The 26,288-nt window shown below is 39.7% G+C and overlaps 1 protein-coding gene across 37 annotated transcripts in view; it reads right to left on the reverse strand.

Annotated features, from left to right (window-relative positions):
- RIMS1 (regulating synaptic membrane exocytosis 1) overlaps positions 1-26,288 on the reverse strand; it is a 344,078-nt gene that overhangs the window by 260,570 nt on the left and 57,220 nt on the right. For 30 of the 37 annotated variants that reach the window (XM_087773390.1, XM_087773377.1, XM_087773408.1 and 27 more), the window contains exon 2: positions 16,248-16,325. The exons of the other annotated variants lie outside the window; for them this stretch is intronic. In XM_087773390.1, the coding sequence (XP_087629516.1) occupies positions 16,248-16,325 (78 nt within the window). The remainder of the gene's footprint in view (positions 1-16,247; positions 16,326-26,288) is intronic. 37 annotated transcript variants of the gene reach the window in all.

Consider the following 26,288-nt stretch of genomic DNA (forward strand, 5'->3'; position numbering starts at 1 on the left):
AGGCTGGCGGGAAAACACCTCCTTGCAGTCAACCCAGAGAAATCCCAGCACCGGCCATGTCAGGGCTGCCTGTGCCCCAGTCCCAGGACAGCCCCCTGGGCTGCAGGACAGCAGGAGATGCCCTCCTTACGTCTCCGACTGACCATCCGCCCTGAGGAGATGCAGGCTCTGTGCCCCAGCCCTGGGATAAGCTGCCCTTACAGCTGCCTCACGCCGACTCCTTCCCTTACCATCGCAGAGGCAACACCCACTGCCGCCAGCTAATCAAACAGCTTTATATTAATCCATAATTGATTAATTTTAAAAAAAAAAAAACCTTTCAAAACATCAAGCCATCTTTCCCGGTCATTAATTCAACCCTCTAAATATTTTATATCTCCAGACACTTCTACTTGTGCATACTTATTTTAAGAGCACTTCATCACAGCACTGATGCTACTTGTATACATCCATCGCTTCTTAATTTCATTGCGTGTGTAAACAGAATTGGATCTACAGAAGTATGCATAGAGCAAAAATATATAAATAGAAATCCCTAGAGTTTTATATTATAACACTACACGAACTGTACTGGAAAGACGTGAAGTCGCATTTACTAATAATGGTGAAACTTGAAAACCAAAAATATATCTGATTCTATACAGAGAATAGCTATGCCTACTTACATAAGACTATTTCTGGCAAACAGAACCTTTTATTATTTATTAAACACAAGTAACTCCTCTTTTGTCTGAAAAGAAACAAAAATTTCCCTGTGTGAACATCCTATTTTGACTAAACTACCTTAAGATTTTTTCATTCACAGCATACATCTGCTGTCAAACACCAAACATCTACATTATTAATTCTATCCAGAATTATTTATGTGAGATGATGGGTCAAAAAGCAGACTGGAAGACAACAGCTTCTTTTGGATTTTATTTTCCAAGTATTATACAACTGATAATTTTCTGAAGACTACTGACTAAATAGTCAATACCAGAGACATAGTCAAACTATGAACATCACCTCCTGCATCACCTTCCTAGCTTGTAAACCAAACTCCTGAGGAGCACAGCATCATCCACCCACTTCTACTCCCCATCCGCTTGCAGCTCTGGATTTATTATTTGTTGATGGGCTAGAGATGGGGATCGTATTACTACCTGGATCAGTGATCTGCAGAAATGTGATACCCTGTTTTCTTCGTAATCAAGGAACTACATAGTAAAAAGGACCCCCCGCTGAATTCACCTGCTAGCTTTTCTTCCAAGTCATCAATTCAATTGCTTGCAACTGCTGTCCCAACTTCAATCATCTAACTTAAGGCTCAATGAGCAAGAAGAAGAGCAGATCTAATGAACATGTCTCACAGTGGTTGCTTTTTAAAAGACTTCTTAGAAGCCTAATTTTAAAGGCAGAATGGGAGGAGATGAAAAAATGACAGAGAAGCAGTGGCAAGTGGGGAACTGATTTATCTATTTTTCCCCTGTAAAATGAGTTCTATGAGACCTGCAGTGCTTCCAAAAATAAAAGTGATGCTAGTGGAAATAAATATTACACCACTTATGTTCTGCTTTTCTTGAGCATCTTCTCTCTGAAGGCACCAAAATATTTTCAGCAATAATACCCGCTAAAAGCGCAAGTGTTCTGCTCATTTTTCACTTTTCTCAACTCTGCACAGAAGAATTTGGCACCCTACTATAAGCCACACAGTGCATCAACTGTATCAATGATGAGAAAATACATGATGATGACATAAACTGGTGATGAGAAAATACAAGTGGATGCCAACAGTGTCACTAGAAATCCACTAGACTTACACAGTTGTTTTAAGAGACTAAATTCTCCTCAAGGATTTAGATGTTTTCCTGTTAACAAAGATCTACATCAGCTCACTAACAAAACCCTGTGGAACCTAGAAAAATATTCATGACACCAATACACACAGGAGAACACAGTTTGGCAATTTGTCACATCTAAAAGCAAGGAAAATAAAAGGAAAGATCTCATTTGACGTTAACATCAATACACAGTTCTTCACATTGATCAGCATATCCATGATCAATTACTAAGAGCATTTTTAAAGAAAAAGTGCACTGAACTTAAATGCAGTTTCTCTTGGAAAAGCAACATTAGTCTATCCAGGTAACTTCATGTATTAAAGGGTTAAACATCATCTTCTTGCTATTGAGATCGTTACAAACAGAAAACTGTTAAAAAAGACAGCCTTACAGACTTAAATTCTTTTTTTTTTTTTTTTTAATATAAAAGGCCAGTTTTCTCACCTCATTAGGGCAGTCTCTCCCCAGCAAAAATCAGCATGTTCCAGGACCCAAGTGGAAGGGTAGTGCACTGTAGTGCAAATAAATGTCTAAAAAAGAACTTGTTATGAATGACTGATTATTTTTGCAGGTATTAAGTACACCTAGATTACACATGCAAAGCTGACTAATCTTTGTCAGCTGAGATAAATCAGAACTATTTTTTTAATTCTTTTTCCAAAACTTAGCAGCCTTCCATAACACTTTTTAAAACTTTTTGCCACTTTTGGAGTGGCAAATTTTTTTCAGAAAGTGCCTCCAGTGAGGAACAGCAATCATGTAACTGGCACATAGTTGAGCAGTTTTCAACATTATTCCCTCACTGACAGAGATGGCAGATGCATATTTCTAGTTCTTTCCCACATTTTATACAACTACTGCCATCTTCTTCCTTCATTAATTATCCTTTTGATTTTTGGTTGTGCTATTTCTTCCCTACCAATTCTTCTACTACACTTTTCCACTTTCTATTTATTTTTTCCACTTTCCTTCCCACCTATTTTTTTTTAAATCATGATTTTCTTAAGATTCCTTACCTATTCTTAGTAGGGCTGCAGGATACACCTACTCTTAGAAAAGCATTGCAAAGTCTGAGAGAAAACTTGCATAAAATTATATACACCGATGTTATGCAAATACAAACATCCCGCAGTTCTACCTTTCTACATCTCCCCGAAGCCTAGTGACTAGCCCAACATACCTGTCTCCCTCTTGTGTATTCTGCTAATAAAGTCCACTAATTTCATTTCTCCTTCTTCTAAGTCCATTTGTCTTTCAAGTCACTGTGGCCCAGTCTCACTTTCTTCGCTCTGCCCTCCATCACCCCAAAGATACCTTCCCTTAATCCTGCCAGGCCTCCCATCACAGAGTGGGAAAAGAATCAAGACAAGGAAGGCAAAAAGCATTGAGCAAGAAGGGCAGGAGAGTCACAACTGGCCCTTCCACTTTATTACTACAGTAACTTTGTTTAGCTGTTTAGAATCAAAAAGCATGTTAAAAAAAGAAATAAATAAAATCTAGAAATTCCAATCAAAACCCAAAGTCTGATTTCATAAGAAGATAAGAAATTGCCTGCCAAAGAGAAGTTGATGCTTAGCTCCAGACAAAGGGTGGCTGCACCCAAATGGGATACCTTAAATGCTTATGGAGAGAAAATCTCCAATACTTCCTTTTCATGCTCTGTTATGCCCCTCTCTCTTGAAGGTATAGCTTCAATAATATGTGTAATAAGTCTGCTTCACAGAATGATAGAATCATCTAGGTTGTTAGGGACGTCTTGAGATCATCTTGTCCAGCCTTGCTGCTCAAGCAGGGTCAGCTAGAGCAGGTTTCCCAGGACCATGTTCACTCAGGTTTGGAATATCTCCAGGGATGAAGACTCCACAATCTCCCTGGGCAACCTGTTTCAGTGTTTCACCACCCTCACAGAAAAAAAGTGTTTATTTGCGTTCAGAAGGAGTTTCATTCTTTTTAATTTGTGCCCCTTGCCTCTTCTCCTGTCACTGGGCACCACTGTCTTCGTTCGCCGTCATCAGGTATTTATACACATTGATGAGATGCCCCCTGAGCCTTCACTTCTCCAGACTGAACAGTCCATGCTCTCTCAGCCTCTTTTCATGACAGATGCCCCAGTCCCTTCATCATCTTTATAGTCTTTCACTGGACTCTCTCCATTGTGTTTGTATCTCTCTTGTACTGGGGGACCCAGAAACTAGACACAGCATCTGGAGAGATGTGGCCTCAGCAGTGCTCAGTAGAGGCAAAGGATCACCTCCCTCAACCTGCTGGCAACACTCCCCCTAATGCTCCGTTCTAATGCTCCAGGATGTTGTTGGCCATCTTTGCCTTTAGAGAGCATTGCTGGCTTATGGTCAGCTTGTTGTCCATCAGGACCCCGAGGTCCTTTTCTACAAAGCTGCTTTCCAGATGCTCGGTCCCTAGCCTGTACTCGTTCCTGTGGTTATTCTTCCCCAGATGCAGGACTTCACATATCCTTTTGTTCAACTTCATCAGATTCGTCTCTGCCCAGTTCTCCAGCACTCCAGGTCCTTCTGAATGGCAGCACATCTACCTGGTGTATCAGCCACTCCTCCCAGTTTTGTGTCATATGTGAACTTGATGAGGGTTCACTTTGTCCCATCGTCCAGCTCATTAATGAAGAGGTTAAATAGTACGGGACCCAGTATTGATCCCTGGGGTACGCCACTAGTGACTTGCCTCCAACTGGACTTTGTGCCACCGACCACCACCCTCTGCGCCCTGTTGTCCAGTTTGTTTTGACCTCACTGTCCACTTGTCTAACCTGTACCTTGTCAGCTTGTCTATGAGGATGTTATGGGAGACAGTGTGAAAAGCCTTACTGAAGTCGTGGTAAACAATACCCGCTGCTCTCCCCTTATCCACCAAGCTAGTCACCCCACTGTAGAATGCTATGAGGTTGGTTAAGCATTTGTAAATGCATGCTGGCTAGCCATGATCACCTTCTTGTCCTTCATTTGTTTGGAAATCATTTCCAGGATTAACTGCTCCTTAACCTTTGCAGGGCTGGAGGTGAAGCTGGCTGGCCTGTAGTTCCCTGGATCTTCCTTCTTGCCATTCTCAAAGACAGGAGTGGCATTTGCTTTCTTCCAGTGTTCAAGAGCCCCTCCCAACTGACGAGATCTTTCAAAGATAATTGAGAGTAGCCTTCCAATGACATCAGCCAGCTCCCTCAGCACTTGTGAGTGCATGCCGTCAGGTCCCATGGACTTATGTATGTCCCATTCTCAGAAATACGTTTATTTGGAGCTTTTTATTTTGTTTTTATTTCAACACTACAATTCCTCCTGACAGGATCTGTGAATTTGTTGGTTAAGGAGAATCAGAAGCACCCAGAAAGGAAATGAGACGTTACCATTGACCTCCAACTCGGAAGAATTCATGGAGCATACATACACATTAAAGTCTCATGCAGCAACTACATAGGTGGCTAAAGGTGCATCACAGTATGAAGCTCATTCCGGTGCACTACAAGACAGCACTGAACACATGCAACAGTAAATATGTGAGAGGGACTTATGAAAAATACCATAAGGTTAACTGCTCACTAGTTTTGCTGAATAACTTATCCAAAAATAATCTAAATATCATTCATGTTGAGCACCTGTTTACTAGAAAATTAACAGTACAGGACTGCCGAGGCTGACAGGCAACACTTATTAAGACTGACATTCAGTTTTCCATACCGCATTTTGCAATGCAACTTTGTAATAGGCTGGCATTTTCTTTATAAAAAAGCTCAAAAGACTGAACTCTGCTCTACGCTGCAGCAGGAAGTAGGCTGATGTACAACAAAAAACCAAGGAGGGCTACGCACAGCTAAAATGCTATGCCCCTGCCACATGTCCCTGGGTGCATAAACTTCGAGTTCGTCCTTCCAGTCGACCGCTGAAATTGGTAGAACTGAAGGCCAGCTTTGGCACATCTGTAATCCCCTCTATCCAGGACAAGCCACCTATGCAGTGCAAACCATCACTACCCAGGACAAGAAAGAAATTCCTTCAGTTTGGGTGGACTAAAAAAGCCTCTCCTTGAAATCATGAGAAAGGGCGTAATTCTGGGCTTTTTTTATAATCACTTTGCTGTCACTGAAAGTCTTAATTCTTTATTACTGGACAGTTAACAAGCAAGAAACAGTTTATCCTTTATAAGAGACACGTGCCGTTGTTTGAAGATCTAGCGGATGATTTGAACAGCACAGAGCAGATTGGGTCAACAATTTTTACCAACAGCACATTGTGTTACTTATCACCACTTGCCTCATTTGCAAGTATGATGCCTCTTGACTCAGTCCCAACTTTAGGCACCACCTGTTTTTCTCAAAACAGTTTCTAATTCATTAAAAAGATGTGCTTCATTATCATAATGAAATAAATAGCCCATCTGATGTACTGTATGAATATTTTTTTTCACATTCATATTCTTAATTTTAGGTTAGCAGTTGGGGATATTACTTTAAATTTTTTTGCACATATGTATATTTCTAAATACAAACGTTATCAAAAAGAAAGAAATCCTCAAAGGGTGTTACATCCTTCTCAGTGAAGCACAATTAAATCTATTCAGCTAGACAGACATGATTTAGTAAGTACATGCCATAAGCTACTGATTTTGAAATTATGCTGTAATACAAAGGAACCAATTTCCACATTAATTTGTATTAATGCAATGCCTTAAGATCAAGAATTCTCCTCATCCTGTTCTTGCCTACTGTGAAACTATAGCCTGAATTACAGAAAAATCTCACTCATGAAAGGCAAAGGCCACAGAAAACTCCTATGTTGGGAAGAACAGCTTTCACTCCAGAAGCACAGATGTTTTCTGTCATTCTCTCTGGATCCATACTATTTATCGGAACACTTTAGCTCAGGAAACCTTCTAGAAGTTGTTCTTTGCTAAAATTTGTGTTTTGATCAGAAGCAATCTAAAGAACTTCAGAGTTCTGTAATATGCCTTTCCACGGGAAAAAAAAAAGTAAAGAAAAATAAAAATCACTGTCCTGTAAAAAAAAAAAAGGAATGTAGAAGAGTTTGGTGAATACCCAGCACTTTGGTTCCTACATTTTTTATAAATATCTTTAGTCTCTTTGAAACCTTCTAAAAGATAAACAAACTTATCGTAAGTAAACCCTTGACCAAAAACCCAAGAGGTATATTTCCCCACCACTGTGGTTCACGGGCTTGATGCTCATCTCAGAGGTGACTGTACTAAGTCCTATTACAGAAATTCTTGTCCCACAGCCATTTCATCTGCATACACTGGGTAATACAAGAACAATCCTCTGTATAAATTATGACTGTTCATGATTCATCAAGCTCCTTATCATAGACATGGTTTTCTGCACCACTGGACAGAATGGCTCCTACAGGGGGTGAAGTCAGCCAAAAGAGAAGCAACTCGACCATAAACAAAAAGATTAATTAAAACAACTAATTTATGAAAGAAAAGAGAGCAGCAATAACTATATGCTGCAAATTACATAAGTTGTATTTGTCCATCTATCCAGGAAGAAATGCACCTACAGAGGCTTACCTAGCTCTGTGATGACAGTGACTCTTTGAAATGGTATCTGGATAAATTTCACCGATGATATTTAAGAAGCTTTAAAATCATTAACATGTCAAAAGTGTACGACTTAGATTTTTCACGGCAAGCTGTGTTACATAAACATTCACCTGTTTTCTCTCCAGATTGCACTATATTTTTAAAGCTATTATGAATTCTTATTTTATCCTACTTCTGTTTTGATAGCTCGTAACAGATGGTAGAATTATTTAGTTGGTTTTCAGTTTACTGTGTACCTACCTTATCTATGTTTAACCCAGAAAGGATGCAAGTGAAGAAGAAGAGGAAGGCTACTCCATTGCAGTGCCCTGACTACGTCCCCAGGGAAGGAGGAGAGGCTGCTGCGCTCCTCAGAGCTCCTCGGCACCGGCAGCTCCTGCTATGGACCGGCAGAAAGGGAGGGCACTGAAGAAACCTAAACTTGAAAAGCTGCCAGGGTGACTGAAAGGGCAAACCACTGCCGGACTGGAAGGAAGAGCACTGCTCTGGAGACCAGAAGAAACTGCATGGAGTTTGTGTGACTCAGGAAAATTCTGAAGTTGGACCAATTCCTCCTTTTCAAGAGGCTCAAATAATGAGATTCACCTAGCAGGCCAGAGTTTCCCGTAGTTACAGAGCTATCTTGGTTTAGATTATCTGAGCATGCTCTAGTAAAGCATAAATTCAGCTACTGGGAGGTTTCTGCTATCACCTAGTTTGTTCAGCTTGAAGAAAGAAGTAGGGTACCTCCACCCAAAGATTCAGCTCTGAGTTGAGTCAATGAGACTCAACTCTGACCAAGTTGACTCAACTGGTGGAGGCTCCCTACTTCTAATGATCTTTTCAGTAGTTCTTGAGATAAAGAAGCGAGTGAAGGAGCTACATAAATACAGGAGCTATCAATGCTATAATATGCAGGAGTAAGTCTCTTACAGCCCTGTGGTTTGGGGAAGAAATCAGGATTAAGTTCTTCATAATTTTGTTTTCTAAAACCAAGGAACTAGTCACCTAAAGTCTCTCAACAGTTAATGGCAAAAAAAAGAAGATACAAAGGATTACCATTCAACTTACTACAGATGTTTTCTCAGTAGACATGCCCTCTGAAAGCACCTTTTGACAGTGCTCACTAGAAAAAAGGTCAAACTACCTGCAGAGTTAAGGTTTCTCACACGCTCAGTTTTCCTTGCATTGCCTGTCATGTTAGAGTTGAAGCAGAAACAAAGATCTATCTATACACGTGGTTTCAGAAGTGATAAATGCTTTATTCGCTGTAACATCAAAAAGATGAAAGCTCCTAAGGGCAGTTAAGGTCCCCCTAAAATATGCTTGTTTCATCTAATAAAAACTATGACAGTAATAATGAAAGTAAAAACATTTTGCATTATTAAAGCATTTATCTTAAAAAGAAACTAACATTTGAAGCCAAAACTTATCTTTGTACTATTTTCCAACTTCTGCCAGTCAGGAGGTCTGGTAGGAGGCCTGGAATTACAGCAATAGGACTTACCATAATGCAAACCCTAAGAAAAGGCCATTAAAGTAGCCACTCTGAGTACAAGTACCATTAATGACTTCAGACTGGCAAGCAGCCCGACACAGAGATGATCACTTCCCATGCCAACAGTATTACTTGCTGTCAACATCACTGCTGATGGTGGTGTCTGTCATTTTTGCCACTGTTGACTGTGACATCTAGTCAACAGTAAAGTCGTTTACAAACTTCTGGCTGAGGGTGAAGCTGGTTGAGTAAAATGATTATCCAGTCTGGGAATTCGAAGTATAATACTTATTTAACATGGTTGTAAGAGATACTAATGGAAGTTCCCAAGAAACAAAGCATTCATTATATATGATACTGAAGCATTACAATTATGAGGATGTCAAAACATCTACACAGAACTGTAACATCTTAAATATCGTTATCCTGACGGTATAAAAACGCAAACGGAATCAAAATAAAAATCCAGGAAATTATTTTGATAAATTCATGATGAATTTCTCATTTAAGAGGACAGAGACCTATGAAATGTAACACATACAGGCGTGCAACAATTTGGATTTCATTTTTCTGCTAAATTAAATTTCAGAGAATTACAGCATAACTGAGCTTTGGAAGGACCACCTGAGGTCCCTAGTCCAACCCCACCCCACATCAGGTTGCCTGGGGCCATGTCCAGTCAGGTCTTGAATATCTCCAAGGATGGAGACCCCACGAACACCACGTGGCATTAACTTAACAGGCTTTTAATCTGACTGGCTGTATTCATCTGAGAGGCTTTTTCATTCTTTGGCAGCTGAGACATCATGCCATCCTCAAAAAAAACATGCACCATACACCATGCGGTTACCAACAAGGGAGAGAAATACTGCTCAGCACTGCGCAGCACACAGCACGCTGGAAAGCTGGCAAGTCCCCACTTCGCACAGACACAGACGTGGGAAAGTGGTCCAGGAAAAAATTATCTTCTACTGCTTTTCTATTTTGTCATTATTGCTGCATTGAAAATAGGTTTTGCATTCAGCATCTTTTTCATGTTTTTTAACTTAAACAGCAACAAAAAAATCCTGCTCTAACCACAATCTTCTGCCATCAGAATCAGCCCATGAGGTTCAAAATTACCTACATCAAAAAAAAAAAGCTACCAAAGCTTGTCATTTTTTGCCACACACTATGCTTAAGGCTTAAAAAAAAAAAATCCTTTGACTTATGGCAGTGCAAAATAAATCAAAATTATTTTAAGATAATTTCTCAAGATGCACATAGCTTAAAGAGGCAATTAAATTTACCTGAAATATATATTCTAATGGGAGAGAGAAGTATATTACCAGACCAAGTAATCTTATTAAAAATTTCAGCAGCTGTAAAGAGTTTAAATTACTCCTTTCAAGATTTATCAAGGTGCTCAAAGGCAAGACAAAGACTCAGATAGACCATATACTACAAGATAACTATAGATAATTTAACATACTGAGAAATCCAAAAGAAAGGATGGATGGAAGGAAGGAAGGAAAGAAGGAAGGAAGGAAGGAAGGAAGGAAGGAAGGAAGGAAGGAAGGAAGGAAGGAAGGAAGGAAGGAAGGAAGGAAGGAAAGAATGACTATTCAAACAGTCATTGCTATTGGATTTCTATTGCTATTCACTATTGCAAATAGCTCTTATTTCAGTCAACAGACCTCAACATGCTTTATTTAAATTAAAAAAAAAGTAGAACGATCTCCATTTTATTGATAAGGGTGCTACAGTCCACAGGAATAAAAATAACTCAGTGTGTATGGCTGGCCAATTAAAGAATGAAGACCAGTGTTATTCAAAAGCCTGGTATCACATCAGGAAATGGGAAAGTGCTCTATGTATGGACACCATCAATGGGAACTCGCTTCCTCTCTTCTGAGATGCTGCTGCTTGCTTCACTGGAAGACCACAGCAGACAAAAGCAAACACAAAACGAAATCAGATCAAATGTACAGCACAGTAATGTAAAGTTGTGTGGATTTCTGAAGGACAGAACAATTAGTTTAAACTTCATATGGCACTGGAAGCCAAAGTGCTAAGCTGATGTTGAATGCAACATGACCTGATAAACTGAGAGATAAAATAACAAGCTTAGGGTAGGTTGCTGGTTTTAGCTGCTGCAATGCTCTCCACTTCTTGCAAAAAGCTATGCCAATGACTTAAAAGGAATATTACTTTCAGATTAAAATTTAATTATGTAATTTTAAATACTTTACTTTTCTGACTATTTATATGGTATAGTATTATGAAATATGTCTATTACAGTATATCACTCCGAAGTGCATAAGCAAAAGAGTGAGGTACAGATCAATAGGTTGCTACTGCAACTTACATTTTTAAAACATTCTTGAAATGATAACAGGCAAAAGCCCAAAATTCTCAAAGCATTTATCCCAAACACTCATAGTTTCAAATAAAATATATTAATTAACAGCTCAAAAGGTATACTTTTTAACAATGTATGATTGGAAATAGCTTTGGGTTAAGGCTATGCCAAATTCAGAACCAACAGAAACTACTCTGTTCTTCTGTACAGCAGCATTTTTCATCTAGCGAGGAAGCAATCATGAAAACACAAAGTTTGCAGGATCAGAGTATAACAGTAAAATAAGGGAAAATCTTGCTTCTTGCTTGCCTGTGCCTTAGAGTACCTACAGAACCCCACTCTCTAGGAGATCATTAAAATCTGCTGGTTGAGATCGCAGATTGGTTTGATTATGAGTATGTAGTTTACCTCTCTAAAAGAAAAATGGATGGTGTAATTTCTCACTCTGTAATCTCTAAAGAGGACACTGTTCTCTACTTCTTTTTAGGCAGCCCCACACATGCTAGATGCCATTCCTGCACATCTCCCCATCTGGGCAGAAGTCCCAAAGCAGCTGCAGAGTTAATTCTAGCAACTCCTGTTGAGAAACATCAGTCTAAGGAAAAGGGTGATAAAACGACTGCTTCCCCTCAACTCCAGAATATCAGGTTCCCAAATAAAAGAGGTGAATGGCACACATACGCTTTGAATTGCAGCCTATGCAGGGAAACAGTACTAAAGAAAGGAAAGGACTGTCGATATTTAATCTATCACCTTCCTCTGCTAGCTTATGGTAACACAGGCAAATGCTGACAGAAGTCCCACCTGGTTCCTCTTAGCTGTAAGACAGGAATCAATCCAAGATTACCAAAGCAGGAAAAATCAGAGACGTGCCAGAACAAAACCTCCAGAATCCAAACCAAAAACTTCCATACGAAGGGAAAGCAGCAATCTTGCACTTTAAATCACAATATGTAATGTAATGTAATCATTCTTCTGCAAGACGTAGTCAAGCAATGTTTTGATTCTTGCTTTTCAGCTGTTCTGAACAACTTAATTATCATCCTTTGCTAAAAGGGATGCAGGAATGATGCAGGTTTTATTCTCCAGCCATGTTTTATGGCGTGTTTCGTTGTTGAAGTGAATACTCCAATTCAATAAAGCAAGCTGAACTAAACGTAGCTTGAACTTTTTGCTTGTACAATGATTTGAAGAGATTTCTAGATAACAATACAGAAATGCAGGAGGACATATTGCAAAGACATGTTGGAAGCAAAATTACTGACACTTGCAAGCCTTACATAGCAAACATCTCCTTCATCTTACTTCTTTTAAAGATCTGCTCTCTTGCTTCCGCACGAGTTCTATGCTTGTACTGCACAAGTATGGGAACACGCTAATAGGTAATACTTTGAAAGCACAAAATTTGACTTAGTACTTAATGAAATTTATTAAATGATCACTTCATTACAGAGCATTTCCCCTTCCTATATGAAGGCTGGGTTTACTTCTAATTTAAAGCATAGATTCAGATCTCATTTCCAAAACAATATTTATACATTAATGGGCATATTTAGTTTCACTGATTTATTTTACTGATTCATTTTCACTTTTGCTTTATTTTATCATGTGATTCAAAGTGACAGCCTATTACAGACTTCATCTTTCCTGTTCGATTTTTCTGAAGTTTAGATTAATAAATGTATTTATAATAACTATTTACACTGCCACTTTGGAATTAATTACATTTAACATCCTCCATGCAACAGTACACACTTACCTATGACAGACCCACTTTGCCTCTGTAAAATATTGACTTCCTAGTACCTCCATGAGAAAAGACAGAATTTTAGGAAATTAATTCCTACCCACCTACTGTTTACTCAGGATGCTCATAAAAGCCATACCAAGTTACAAAACCAGTGGGGTAAAAATAGACATAATTGTTTAAATGATTATTTGCCCTTCCATTCCTTTATACTCATGATAGATGGTAAATCACTTCTATTTTGTGACTGAATGTAATTAGCACATCTATAAATAAACTAGAATTACTAATGAGTTTTTTGGTTTAAGTGCTAGTAATATGGAGGCAGGGGTCTAAACTAAAACCATATTTTAAAGTTGCATGTGCATTTAACACTGAGATGCAAAATTTTAAAGTGTGCTTACTTATCCAGAACTCTGTTAATCAATGAGGCATTTCTGTGATACTGGTCACACACTGATAAAATATTGCATAATGGTTTTAATGCAATACAAATGCTAGTCTTCTACAATTTCTTGCTTAAACACCGGCTGTTTTCTTTACCACAGGGTGGTGGTAAAGTGGTTTAACACTTTTGAACTGTTCTCTCCCTCAAATAATGTAAACCTTCAAATCAAATAATAGTTATCTTGCATTCCAAAGAGATAATTGTGGCTTATAAAGATATTTTTGTACATATCTTAGCTTTTTTGTCCACAGAGGACTGGAATATTTTGTTGATCGACTGCAACAGTATTTTGATGAAGCAATGTATGTTTCCAGCATAGATGTGTAACAGGCTGTCATTTTTATCAGAACCAAAGAAATTCTCCGTCAGATTAATATCTGTAGGTTTTGATGTAAAAGAGCTTGTTAAATAGGCTCCCAGAACAGTCAATTTGCTCATTTAATTGACTCAGTATTCTTTCCTACTTTTCTTAATTGGGTGAGTAGCTAGAATATAGATAATGCAGTATAAGGATAAAATTACATGCTGTGTAAATTCCGCTACAAAAATTATGTTAAAACAGTTCAGAACTAAGCACATTTCAATTATACAATAAAAAAATACATTTCAGTGACATTGCAAGTCTCCCTTTAACTGTTCCTGGCATGAAAAACCAATGGAATAATGGTTACATTTTAAAATAATTTATTATATGTTATGGATTGAAATGCACAGTCAGGGCACCCAAAATAGCATTAACTCTGCCCACTGAAGACAATAGGTGACAATCATATGATTAAGTCATTTTTCGTATTTGCAGTCTAAGAAAAAAAATTAACTGGATTTTTTTTTTTTTTTTTAAAAGCATCTCTTCTGGCTGCTATCGCAACATGGCAAACTCACTGAAATCTCACTTTGAAATCACAAGGTTCAAGTTAAAAAACAATTTAAAAATATGAAATTACATCAAGATATGGCAGAAAGGTGGTGATAAAGCCAGCCTAAAAAAATCCCCTAGATGCTAAGAAGCAGAGCAATTACTGAAGCATTCTCTCCCATTCTACTACCTAGACAGATCTTCTGGCTTTCTCAGATAATAGAAAGAAAATATTGCAGTCCTAGAAAACATTATCAGATGCAGACAGTATCAAACACAGAGAACACCTTCTAATCTGCTTTACTGCCCTGGAAATTAAGAAGGAGAGGTCATCATTCCTCTGCTGGAGAAGCAGTGAAGTCACACTTGAGAGAATTTTTCTGTACTATAAATCACTCCATCAAGCCGGGTTGCCTCTGTTCATTCACTGAAGGCAACACCTCCTCCTGCAGGAAAGATTCACAGAGGAATCTTCTCGAACAGCCTTCTCGACAGACGTACATGTAGTGGGAGTACTTAGCCTTCTTCTGAGCTCAAGCTCTGTTACCACATGATGTTTTCCAACATCATCTTTCTAAAGGGGGCTGGTACACCATGGACATGTACTCCTGGCCATGGTAAGTCCTGTCAGATATATCTGCCTAGAGAGTTTACTTCATCAAAGACTCTAGGTACACAAATGTAAAAGCAAAACGTGGTCTAAGGCATCATAGCCAACCTCAGTCATTTCTTTTGCCTGATTTCTGAAACAGTTTGGCTTGTGGGCATTCCATATCTTCTTTGGTTGAACTTTAAAAAAAAAATCCCTGAATATCAGATCATATTCACAAACAGATTTGCTTGGCTGAGAAATCTAAAATTCTTTCCAAAAAAATTTAAGAAAAGATTTAAGAGTTGCCCTACACAGCATACCATTTTTTCCTCCTTCTCTCTTGTATATAACTCCCTCTATGAACTAAACAACCTGATTCTCTCAAAAATAATAATAAAAAACAAACCACAAATTGCTATCACTGTTTTTAAATCTAAGCAAAATGCCATGATGATAAGCGCCTTGTAAGCACACAGAAAGGAAATTACAGAACAACAACACAACATATCCCAACACAGCTTTGATTCCAGATAGCCCCCAACAAATGGTCTGCTTATCTGTTTAGGTTCTTACTTTGTGCAGATCCCTATGGGATCTGAAGGCTGTTTCTCATCCATCAGCCCTAAGACCTTCACAGTAACAGACCTCATCACTAGCAAGATGCTTGCACACAAGAGAATCCACTCTGAGACTCAAGGTACATTTTAAAGTGCTTTCTAGTTCAGAATTAAAATGCATTCTGTCTGAACATACACGTGAAGTAAAAACATGGTTGCTACTGAAATTAAAACATTTAGAAGTCCTCTACGCATCGCAGCTCAAATACCACAGAACTTGAATACTCCTACAATTAAAAAAAAAAAAAAAAGATACATTTCCCAACCTTCTGGTGTTAACTATTTCTTTTGGTAAAATTTTGTATTTTAAGTTGTTTTCCCTTTCTGGGAACAAGTGTTGGCAGACTGTTCCAAGCCTGTCACTTCACTGCAGCTTAGCTTTTCGTTTCATTGATCTTCTAAATCAGCAAATTCCTACACTTTAAATACTAACAGAAATGTAGTTTTGGGTGCTAGCGTACTAAGACTTAAAAATATTCACAATAGCCTCAGTATTTTATGCAAAAGACTGTCTCTCATTTGTGCCTTCCCAGCTACTCTAACTGATGGATGGGGATTTTCTGTGCACTTATTTAGTGCTGCTGTCCCCCTCATCTTAAAGGTCTGCTTCATGTAGATGGACAAGTTGTGTACATTTAAAAAGCAAGTTATCATCACCATCACCTGCAGCAGAGTTTCAAAGTCTTAAAAAGCAAAATAATTTAAAACCCAGTAACAAGACATTTTAACATATCACCATTGTTTTAAGACAGAACCGTCTGACCAAGTGAAAGCAGTTTTCTCCCTTGAAGCGGTTTTGAAATCATGTCTAGAAGGGTCACTAATTCCACAGGTATCCAAGCTGAAAAAACAAGAGAAAAATAAATTGCTTATAAGCCAGCACCTCTTCTTCTAGACCAGAGCATAAGGTTAGTATTGTTGCTATTTTATTTTCTTTCAGCATGACAAACTTTTAATCAGACAACTGGATCCTGGAGAAGCATGTGGCATGGCTTATTTTTGTTGCTAATCGTCAAGATAAACTATCTTTTCCCAGCCTCATATGACCAAAAAAATTACTCCAGGAAATGAATTATTTTCAGAATCTGGGAGGTGCAGAAGCAGTCCCATAATAAGCAATGTTCACAGAGTTTCACAAAAGTCTGCTGTAAAAGACAATCAAGCTGCTTAAAGAGGGAGCTTTCTAGTGCATGAAGGATGTAAATGAGAAGCCAGGCTTCAATTTCTGATGGCAACCCTGAAGAAATGACACTTGGTGCACGGTCTGCTCCTTTCTGCAGAAATTTCCAACTTTATACCTTTATGAAGCAAATACTACAGAAAGTGTATGAGACTTGCTAGCTGTCCCTACGTCGCTCTGTAGATGCCATACACCAGATCAGGGATGGAGGACAGTAAATCCCTGTAGGGAAGTCCACAGAAGGGCCTCCTCAGAATTACGATCCTTCATCCTCAACACAGAAGGAAGCTCTCCAGAAAGCTTGTAAGCAGCTTTCCATTCTCCTGTCTCAGGTCCTCACAAACACAGAGCCTCTGCATTTGACTGTACAGTTACCAGATCATGGTGGTTTTCAGTAGGGTCTTTCTACGGGCTTTTTGGTATCCTGTAAATCAACAGATACATCTACTTAGTACAGAAAAATAGGGCATGTGTGGATTAGTGTTATCTCAGACACAGCCTGTGTGTCCAGACTGGTCCCTGGTTTGTTCTCTAGGCTCTACCGAGTCCAAACATGGCATATTTGAGAGCACTCTTACTCTGGAAAAGGGAGATCAAAGTTAGCCTGGCATCTGTCAGCTGGACACATGCAACCTTCTCAAGGGTACGGCTGTCTGTAGGCAAGAGAAAACCCAAACCTGCCGTTCAGAGATGCCTGACTGCTCTTTCCACCTTCCAGTGCCACAGCCAAGCCCTTCACACGCCACTCTGTCCACACAACCCAGACTCAAAGCATGCACTAGCTAACATGAAGGAACTCAGAAGTCACCCTCCACTGAGGCACGACGGGGAGCATCCCTCTTGAGGCTCCCACCAAAGCGTGACCTAGTCTTTCCTCCAGAGAAATGTTACATGTGGTGAGAAGAGGAACCCAAACCAGTCTCTCCACCCTGGCCTGATTGAAAAATAAAAAAAACACCAGCCAGAATTAACAGAGATGGAAACTGGGAAGAAAAAAGAGCAGTTGAGGACATTTTCCCAGTCATTTTGGTGGAATATAATCTTCCACATCCACATCTCTGTTTTGCTCTGGCAGACCATCAGCCCTTGCAGTGCTCTCAACTCCTCCGCCTTGGAGCCATCTATCGACTCCAGCTCCTGATGGGTCCGAGAGCCTTAAGTGTATCGTTGGCAGTGCACTCCCTTCGTGTGCCTGGATGACTTCTTACGTCACCTGCTCATTTCCCACCAGCTGACGTAACATACGAGGGTAGGTTTTGGACAGCTTTATATAAAGAGGCCTTTGGGACAGGTCTTGTGCACTACAGCTGTGAGCAAAAGAACGAAAAACGAAGCGTGGGGGACTGAAGGATGAGTGATGGAAATGACTGCAAGACCACGGAAAGCAAAGCAGCTGATACCCCAACTGGAAAGATGCAGAAGCCTGATTCCCACCAATCTTAACTGTGGAGTATTAGTTCAGTATTATTTGTCCTTTTTGAGACTTTATTCTTCCTTTTTTGTTGTTGTTTTTACTCATAACTTAATACTCTTCATTTTCATTTCTTTGTACTAATAACTTAATACTGAATAAATTTATCCTGGAAAAAATGTGAAGTCAAAGAAATGAGGAAGGCACCAAGAACTGGGGATACCCTCAAACCTAGAAAGGGGAACTGGATTAAAAAGGTTTGCAGGATACAGCAAGGAGTGTTTTTCCTCAAGGTCTTGCATACTCCAAAGATTTACTTTCAATCAGGGAAAAAAGAGTTTATTATATAGAAGAACTAAAAAACAAATCCCTCCCACCACATCCTTCACCATACAGACAGTGAGATGGAGATAAATGTGACAGGAGAAGAAGAGATTTGCGCATAGACTGCATGGACAGACTTAATAATTTAAGAGCAAGAGAAAACTACCATTGTTTGCAATACTGTATTTCAGTGCATTTAGAAGAGATACATTTAGAAATCTGCCTGGATGGCAGATGCTCTTATTGTCCCATGAAAGAGCTAGAACGAGAAGCTTGTTTTAAAAATGTGCTAACAACCTACTGAATTCTGAGTGGGTCAGTAACTGGCTGTTCAGGAGAATGTCTTTTGTTGTGAGGCACCATGTTTTATCTGAACTCTAGGGTAGCCTCAACTGCTCAAAATTTAGCCTGGCCTTAGGTTTTACAACTTAGTATATTCAGATTCATTTTGTTACAAGCCATTAGAAAAAAAAGGCTCTAGGATATGGGCCCTCTTCTAAGAGGATCTGTTGTATAAATTGGTGACTGATATCTCCAAAATTGAAGAGCTGTCAAAAAGAGGACACCGCGATCACTTTACTTTCACTTAACTCATAAAACCAACAATCACAGGTAGTAAAGAGACATAACTATTCTTTTTTATTATTTACTTTTATTTTATATGTATTATGTTTTATACAAATATATATATATTTACACACACACACACATATATCTAAAAAATGACATTTTGTGTCCAAGAGGCTGGGATCAAAGCTACACTAGGTTTTTACCAAGCAGCTGCAGTTTTCGAGTGCAGACATTACAGAAGCAACATCACTGATACTAAATTCAGAAAGTCCCATGGTTTTTTGTTGGATGTTTTGGGTGTCAGTGATGACAGATATATTTTGGGTGACTTTACAGCAGAGCTTTTCCCTTCCTCATCTCCCTGTGGAGGAGCAATGGCTTCACTTTTCTATCTACAAAATCCCACGCAGAAATACAGATGCTTGCCTCAAACAACACATGAGGTATGACCACCACGTCCAAGTGCCTCAGATGGCCAGAGCACGCGTGCCAAGTCACATCAGATTATTTTATTGCATACGCACGGTGCTCGCATGTGCACTCTGCTGCAGACTCTCCACTGACTTCACAGTAACTGTGAAACGTCCCTACACTGTAAGTGAGTCTTCATTTGGATAAAATGAATCAGCTTCATTTGGATAAAATGAATAAAAGCACAAAGACAAATGTAAAGATGGGAGTGAAATTTAAAGCGATTTATTATGATGCAAGATTATAGGACACCCCTGCTACATCTTTATTTTCTTGTGATATGTCCAGTTTTGCAAAAAAAATACTGTACAAAATTAATCTTTTTCTTTAAAATTACTGATTACTAATGCACAGGGGTTATTTGTCTCAAACTAAATAATTGCGCCACAGATGCACAGAGCCTTCGCTTACAGGTGAATCCATTGGTTGGGGAACCCACTGGCTTAGCCTCAGTTACTAAACTGGTAAGTTCATGCAAATTCACTTTACTCCCAGTAGACAGAAGGATTACAAGACAGTATTTTCAGAAGCACAAGGTCCCATATTTATAGATGATTTATGCTGCTAGGAATCTAAAGCAAACATGATTTTCTCCAAAACTTGAAAATATTTTATCTATAAATTGTTAGAAAAATTATATAATAAATGCATTTATAATGATTACACCTTTCCCCTTCCCTAACACACACAGTTTAGAACTAAAAGGCAGCCATTTCTAATCATGACACTGAACTGAACACTGTTTTTGCAGATTTTTCACAGATTGTTAGATTCACACTTCCTAATCAAGAACTCTAGTTCCATGTTTCCTATGGTTCAAGGAGTTAAAAAACACGCACGCTTCCAGTCACACAGTATATGCCTTCATTCTTCCTACTCCCTTTCCTTTACATCCTCTTTCCATTTTCTCACATGGCCCCCTGGGCCTTCAAATACAGTTTTTCTTGCATCTAAATCAGCTTTTCTTTTGGTTATCCGTTTTTTTCTGTAGCGAAGAACTATTGAGACTGCAATACTTGCTATAACAAGCCTAGTCTTCAACATCGACTTAGAAGAGTATATGAGCAGAACAGACATTTTTGTACTTGATGTTTATCAAAGTTCTCTCGGCTCAGACAGTATTATCATCTTCCCCTTCATCACCCTACAGGACTGTGGCTTATGGTTATGTCACTCACACTAAGAAGAAAGCCTGGCTGTCACTCTCCAGCCCTGTACATTTGCAGAAAAACAGATATAGGTTTCCCAAAACCCACACACTCTTGAAGGAATAAGGTCTACGCTTGTCAGAACTTATTACAATAGTAAACATAAACAGAAGGAACTTCAAAAGAATGCAAGATTTAGTCTGCCTGACACTACTTCATGCGAACTCAAAATGGAGAAGGTGCTTATAGGGTGCATGTGGGGTCAGGCTCTAATTTCTGAATATCAAAGAGGGCAACATCTGCCCTTTCCTTCCTCTGAACCATCGGAGATGGCTGGGTGCTAGAAGAAGGGAACGCTGCCATGGCACATACAGTGCTACTCTCTGCCAGCAAATTCAGGCGCTCTCTTGCCTGTGTGTCAGAAATTCCTCCCCATCCCCAGTTCCACTGAGACCAGGTGCTCTTATGGCCTCTGTGCTTGAATTATGTCTTCAAAACATGGAAATACAATTCTGCAGTATCTTCCAGTATCTTGGGGCCAGTCCTGCTCAATATCTTCATTGATGATCTGGAGGAGGGGATCAAGTGCACCCTCAGAAAGTTTGCAGATGACACCAAGTTAGGCAGAGGTGTTGATCTGCCTGAAGGTAGGAAGGCCCTACAGAGGGACCTGGACAGGCTGGATCTCAATGGGCGGGGGCCCACCGCATGGGATTCAACAAGGCTCAGTGCTGGGTCCTGCACTTCGGTCACAACAACCCCATGCAACGCTACAGGCTGGGGGAAGAGGGGCTGGAGAGCTGTCTGGCGGAAAAGGACCTGGGGGTGTTGGTTGACAGCCACCTGAACGTAAGCCAGCAGTGTGCTCAGGTGGCCAAGAGGGCCAGTGGCATCCTGGCCTGTATCAAGAATAGTGTGGCCAGCAGGACGAGGGAGGTGATAGTGCCCCTGTACTCGGCACTGGTGAGGCTGCACCTCGAGTACTGTGTTCAGTTTTGGGCCCCTCACTACAAGAAGGACATCGAGGTGCTGAAGCGTGTCCAGAGGAGGGCAACGAAGCTGGTGAAGGGTCTAGAGCACATGTCTTAAGAGGAGCTGCTGAGGGAACTGGGATTGTTTAGCCTGGAGAAGAGGAGGCTGAGGGGAGACCTTATTGCTCTCTACAACTACCTGAAAGGAGGTTGTAGCGAGGTGGGGGTCAGTCTCTTCTCCCTAGTAACGAGTGATAGAACGAGAGGAAATGGCCTCAAGCTGCACCAGGGGAGGTTTAGGTTAGACATTAGGAAAAACTTCTTCACCAAGATGCTGGTCAAGCATTGGAACAGGCTGCCCAGGGAGGTGGTTGAGTCTCCATCCCTGGAGGTATTTAAAGAACGGATAGATAACGGTGCTTGAAGACATGGTATAGATGGACTTAGCAGTGATAGGTTGACGGTTGGACTCGATGATCTTAAGGGTCTTTTCCAACCTTGATGATTCTATGATTCTATCATTCCAGGATCAACCAGATGAAGGCTCTCCAAATGAAAAAGAAGCAGCTAGTTAGCTAACTGCAAAAGGCTCCAATGCCCTTCTTCATGAAACCATGCAGGGAGATACTAGTTGTCTCAAACTCTACCTGCCCTCCTGTAACACAAGAAGAAAGGGTCAGTTTAAGGATCCTGAACTAGATTCCACAGTAGTTCCAACAGAATAAGTTAAGAGTCCTTACTGTGAAGGATTTCCTTATGGTTCTCCTGAAGGCATCTAGACACACTTTTCCTGGAAGTTTCCATTACATTAGTCCTTTGGGAATGATTTTCAAAAGTGTTCAGGCTTGAAGGGAGATTTTTGAGTGGGCTGATAAAGTGTCATCAGGCACCTGAGAGATTTCAGTAAGGAGTCTACCTGCATTTTTAAGTCGTTAAACAATGTCCAGCCTTTTGTCCTTTTATCTAGGCTACAAGCAAAAACAGAACACACAGCTACCTGAAAGATGGAAAAGATAAATAATTTGGGTTAGAAAATAAACTTCACTACTTCTGTCTCTCAGACTGTCTTTCCTTTACAGAGTCAGACTTGACTCCTGTAACTTTACTCATCCACATCTGAGCCAGTCATCCTAGATTTCTTTCACAGCCAGGAGAAACAGGCACATCTAGGAACAACTCATTTGTTTTATATATCCACTTCAGACTAAGCCATAGGCACTGTAGATACAGATGTGCCTATTCCTTTCAATTAACTAGTAATTTTTTCATAATCAACTATGCTAGAAGAAGCCAGTGATGCTGCAGATGTTTATGTGTAGCCTGATGCGTCCTATTTTAGTTGTCTGAATGGCAGCTGAGTACTAGTCAGTTAGCCAATACTATCAGCTCTTTTCCATTTTCTTTTGCTGACACAGAAGCAAGCAGAAAGGAGGGAGAAGCAACATGTGTAAGAAGCAGCACTGAGAAAAGGCATTGGCTGGAATGTGAATTGCCAGTAAAGATAAAGCATGGAGAAATGTTTCTGCTGGTACGTCACTCATTCATGCAGCAGCCATGGCACTTATGTCACAGAGGTACTTGTACGTTGTTTGGTTTTTTAAATGCTCCAAGACAAAGAATCAAATATGGGACTATGATTTTTCTGATCAATTAAACTATTTCTGTATATAGTTGTTAACACTGGAGTGTAAAAAACAACACATGAACACAAGAAATACTCCACCAGGTCGGACCGGTGGTCCATCCAGTCCTATATTTTGGCTCTAATAAAAGATGGTAGAAGAGTCTACATAGGGAGAGCACATGAGCTGGACCACTTTGTATAGCCCTTTCCCCTCATTCTCCACAAGCACCCACTGCTGGTGTTTGGAGGATGCAAAATAAGATGGGCCCCCAACAAAATTGAGAGGATATTAGCTACATCTGAAATGTCACTGAAAGCTGTAGCCTGTTACATGGGGAAGTTGCCAAGTTAAAAATAGAAACTGCCATTCTGACTACAGCTGTGAGATGCATTTCACTGATGGGCTGGCTTTTATCTGTTTTATATTTTATTTAAAAGGATGAATCCCTGAAAAAAAAAACTAACATTGTAAAATGTTACCTATTTCAGAACACTAAAACCTGCAGTGCTGACTGCAGAGAGAAATTAAAAGCAGCCCAGTATATTGCAATGCATGTTCTCATCAGTAGTAGGTCAGCAGAAAGCACTGTGATGAATCTGCTGCTGCTGCTGCTGCTTTTCTAGTTTCTGACTGTGGTAGTAATAGAGAGAGTTAGAAACCTAAAAAGGTATCTTTAACAGCTGCTCTTCATGGATGCTCAGTTACTAAACTGGGACTAGTCTGCATGGGTTTGAGTCTGCTTTCAGGGCATCATATTCCCCTATATAATGTTTAGAGCTATGTATATAGTGTAACCCAATAAATTATACCACTCATCTCTAATATCAGCTGCTCTCCAGTAATAGACAAGGACTTCAAGCCAGCCTCCAAAAATCACCCAGCTGAATGGCCTTAAAATAAACAGACAATACATTACTTGAAACTTCTGAAAGATGAAATATCACTAAGGTGGAAAGCAAGTTCAATACATTTGATTTCTTCCTTCTGTCGTGAAATGTGTCTTCCAAAGGAAGAGAGATGGTTTTAAAAATTGTATTTGCACAGCACTTGATTTTTCAAAATGCAAGGAACCAAGTACACTCATTCAACACCCACGTAACTTATGAACAGATATTTTCTAGGCACCTGTAAATCACTTCACTTGCATACACTCAATTAATTGCATATGTACGTATGGATAAGCAAGGCTTCAAACCCCATACATGCTGCTGGATTTGAGCATCTGGTCATTTGTTCATCTCAAAAGAGAAATTGGTCCACAGCAGGAAGGGATATTTATTGGTACATGAGACTCTGATGGTCCAGCTCCAAGAGAAAAAGCAACACACCTGGGAAAGTCGTACCTCCAGACCAATCTCACATGCACTAATCTCTCAGCAGGTCATATACAATATTCTTTCTTTAAGTGTGTATTTTTCTTTGATGTACATATAATACACTTGTTAATACTAATGAGAGCGGTAAGAAATTCTTGAGAACAAAGCGAAAACAGCGCCCCAAGGGGTACGCACTCACTCTTGGTGAAAGCAGTGACTGCAATGGTTTGAGCTGCCTGAACTACAACACAAAACCTCCTGAAAAAGAGATGAAGCATACATGCACTTTCATTGGAACATTGCCATAGTGAAGTTTGGCTTATATATATTTTAATCAGAGCTTCTGAAAGAGCTTCAAAGAGCCTACAGTGTACAATTTAATTAGCTATTTGTTAGAGAGAGACCAGGGTCGCTTTGAAATTCTGCTATCTGATAAGGCACAAGCACATTCGGTCCGAGGTGCTATGTAAACCATACACACACAGTGCTCCAGACCTTCAATTAAAATGAAATCTAGCCCAGCATTACGTTCTTCCAGGCTGTGCTTAGAGTGGGATCAGACTCCGGAGTCCACCTCCAAACAGGTTAAACACAGGGAACTCGAGACTGGTTATTCCACTTCTCAATGGACAGTTCTGTTTCTGTAAGGGGATACTGTTTTGTAATTTAACATCCTAAGCCCTGACTTAACAACAAAGAACCTGTCATTTTCAAGTGAAGTCCTTCAATTTAAATGCAATGGCAGCCTGGACATAAACCTGGCCTTAAATGCCATGTCCCAGCCAGTACTAGCTCAGCCTGCAGTGACATCTCCGTAGCCTTCTGAGAAGCAGTGAACTGCACAGGCCAAACTAGAAGAGATAGAACAGCTGATACAATAGCATTCACTCACACACAGTTTCAAATAAATCAGATTTATAAATTAAAAATGGAAGTCTATCAACCTGCTGTAACTTCTCCACTTTGGACACAAAGATGAAATAAAAACTTGTCAAGACCATTTATTAGATTGGAAGTCATTGCAATGAGGGGAAAAAATATAAATGCAGCAATTTTAAGAGCGAGAATATACAGGATGGTTTGCTGCTTCTGACAGTCTCTCTTCTTGAAATTAAAATTTCACTGTCGTTTATGCCTTAAAATTATGCATTCCAAGAATATATTCCCCACTCACCTCAAAATTTCATTTTATCAGTGGATTGAGACCCATTAATTTCCTAAAACTGCTCGTTTTAAAGGTAAAAGACATACTCCAGATGGCATCACAAACTAGAGGGCACTCCTTGAAAGTGATTTATTGCCTTTAGCTGAACACAGAACTGTTAGATCTCCACGTTCACAAACTGTGGTGGGCTTGAGGAGAAAAGAATTAAAACATTTGACTTTATTCTAAGCAACTCCCTTTAATTAGATGCATTTAGCACACATCTCCTCATTACATTCATCACGCCGTATTTGAGCAGCTTCTCGAATCACTTGTGATTGCACAAACGTGTCTTCTGCAAGAGCCTGAAAGGCGGCTGCTGCTGCTGGCTCCACCTCTCAGCTCTGCAGTTTTTATGAATGACTAGCAATCACTGACAATGAATGACTGCCAACTGCCCACTCAACCCTTTCTACTCTTCCCTGCACGTACATACTAGAAAAGCAAACAAGCTCCCTGACTGCAAATGAGCCTTCAGTGCACTTTCCAATGTATGGCATTCATCTTTCAAAACAGGAACTAAATGTTCTTCCGGATACTTAGAGTATAGAAATTAAATATTAAAAGCTTATGCAACACCCTTT

This window comes from Nipponia nippon, unplaced genomic scaffold (genome assembly GCF_047370975.1).
Source record: "Nipponia nippon isolate SJK-2023a ecotype South Korea unplaced genomic scaffold, ASM4737097v1 scaffold_4, whole genome shotgun sequence".
Taxonomy (NCBI): domain Eukaryota; kingdom Metazoa; phylum Chordata; class Aves; order Pelecaniformes; family Threskiornithidae; genus Nipponia; species Nipponia nippon.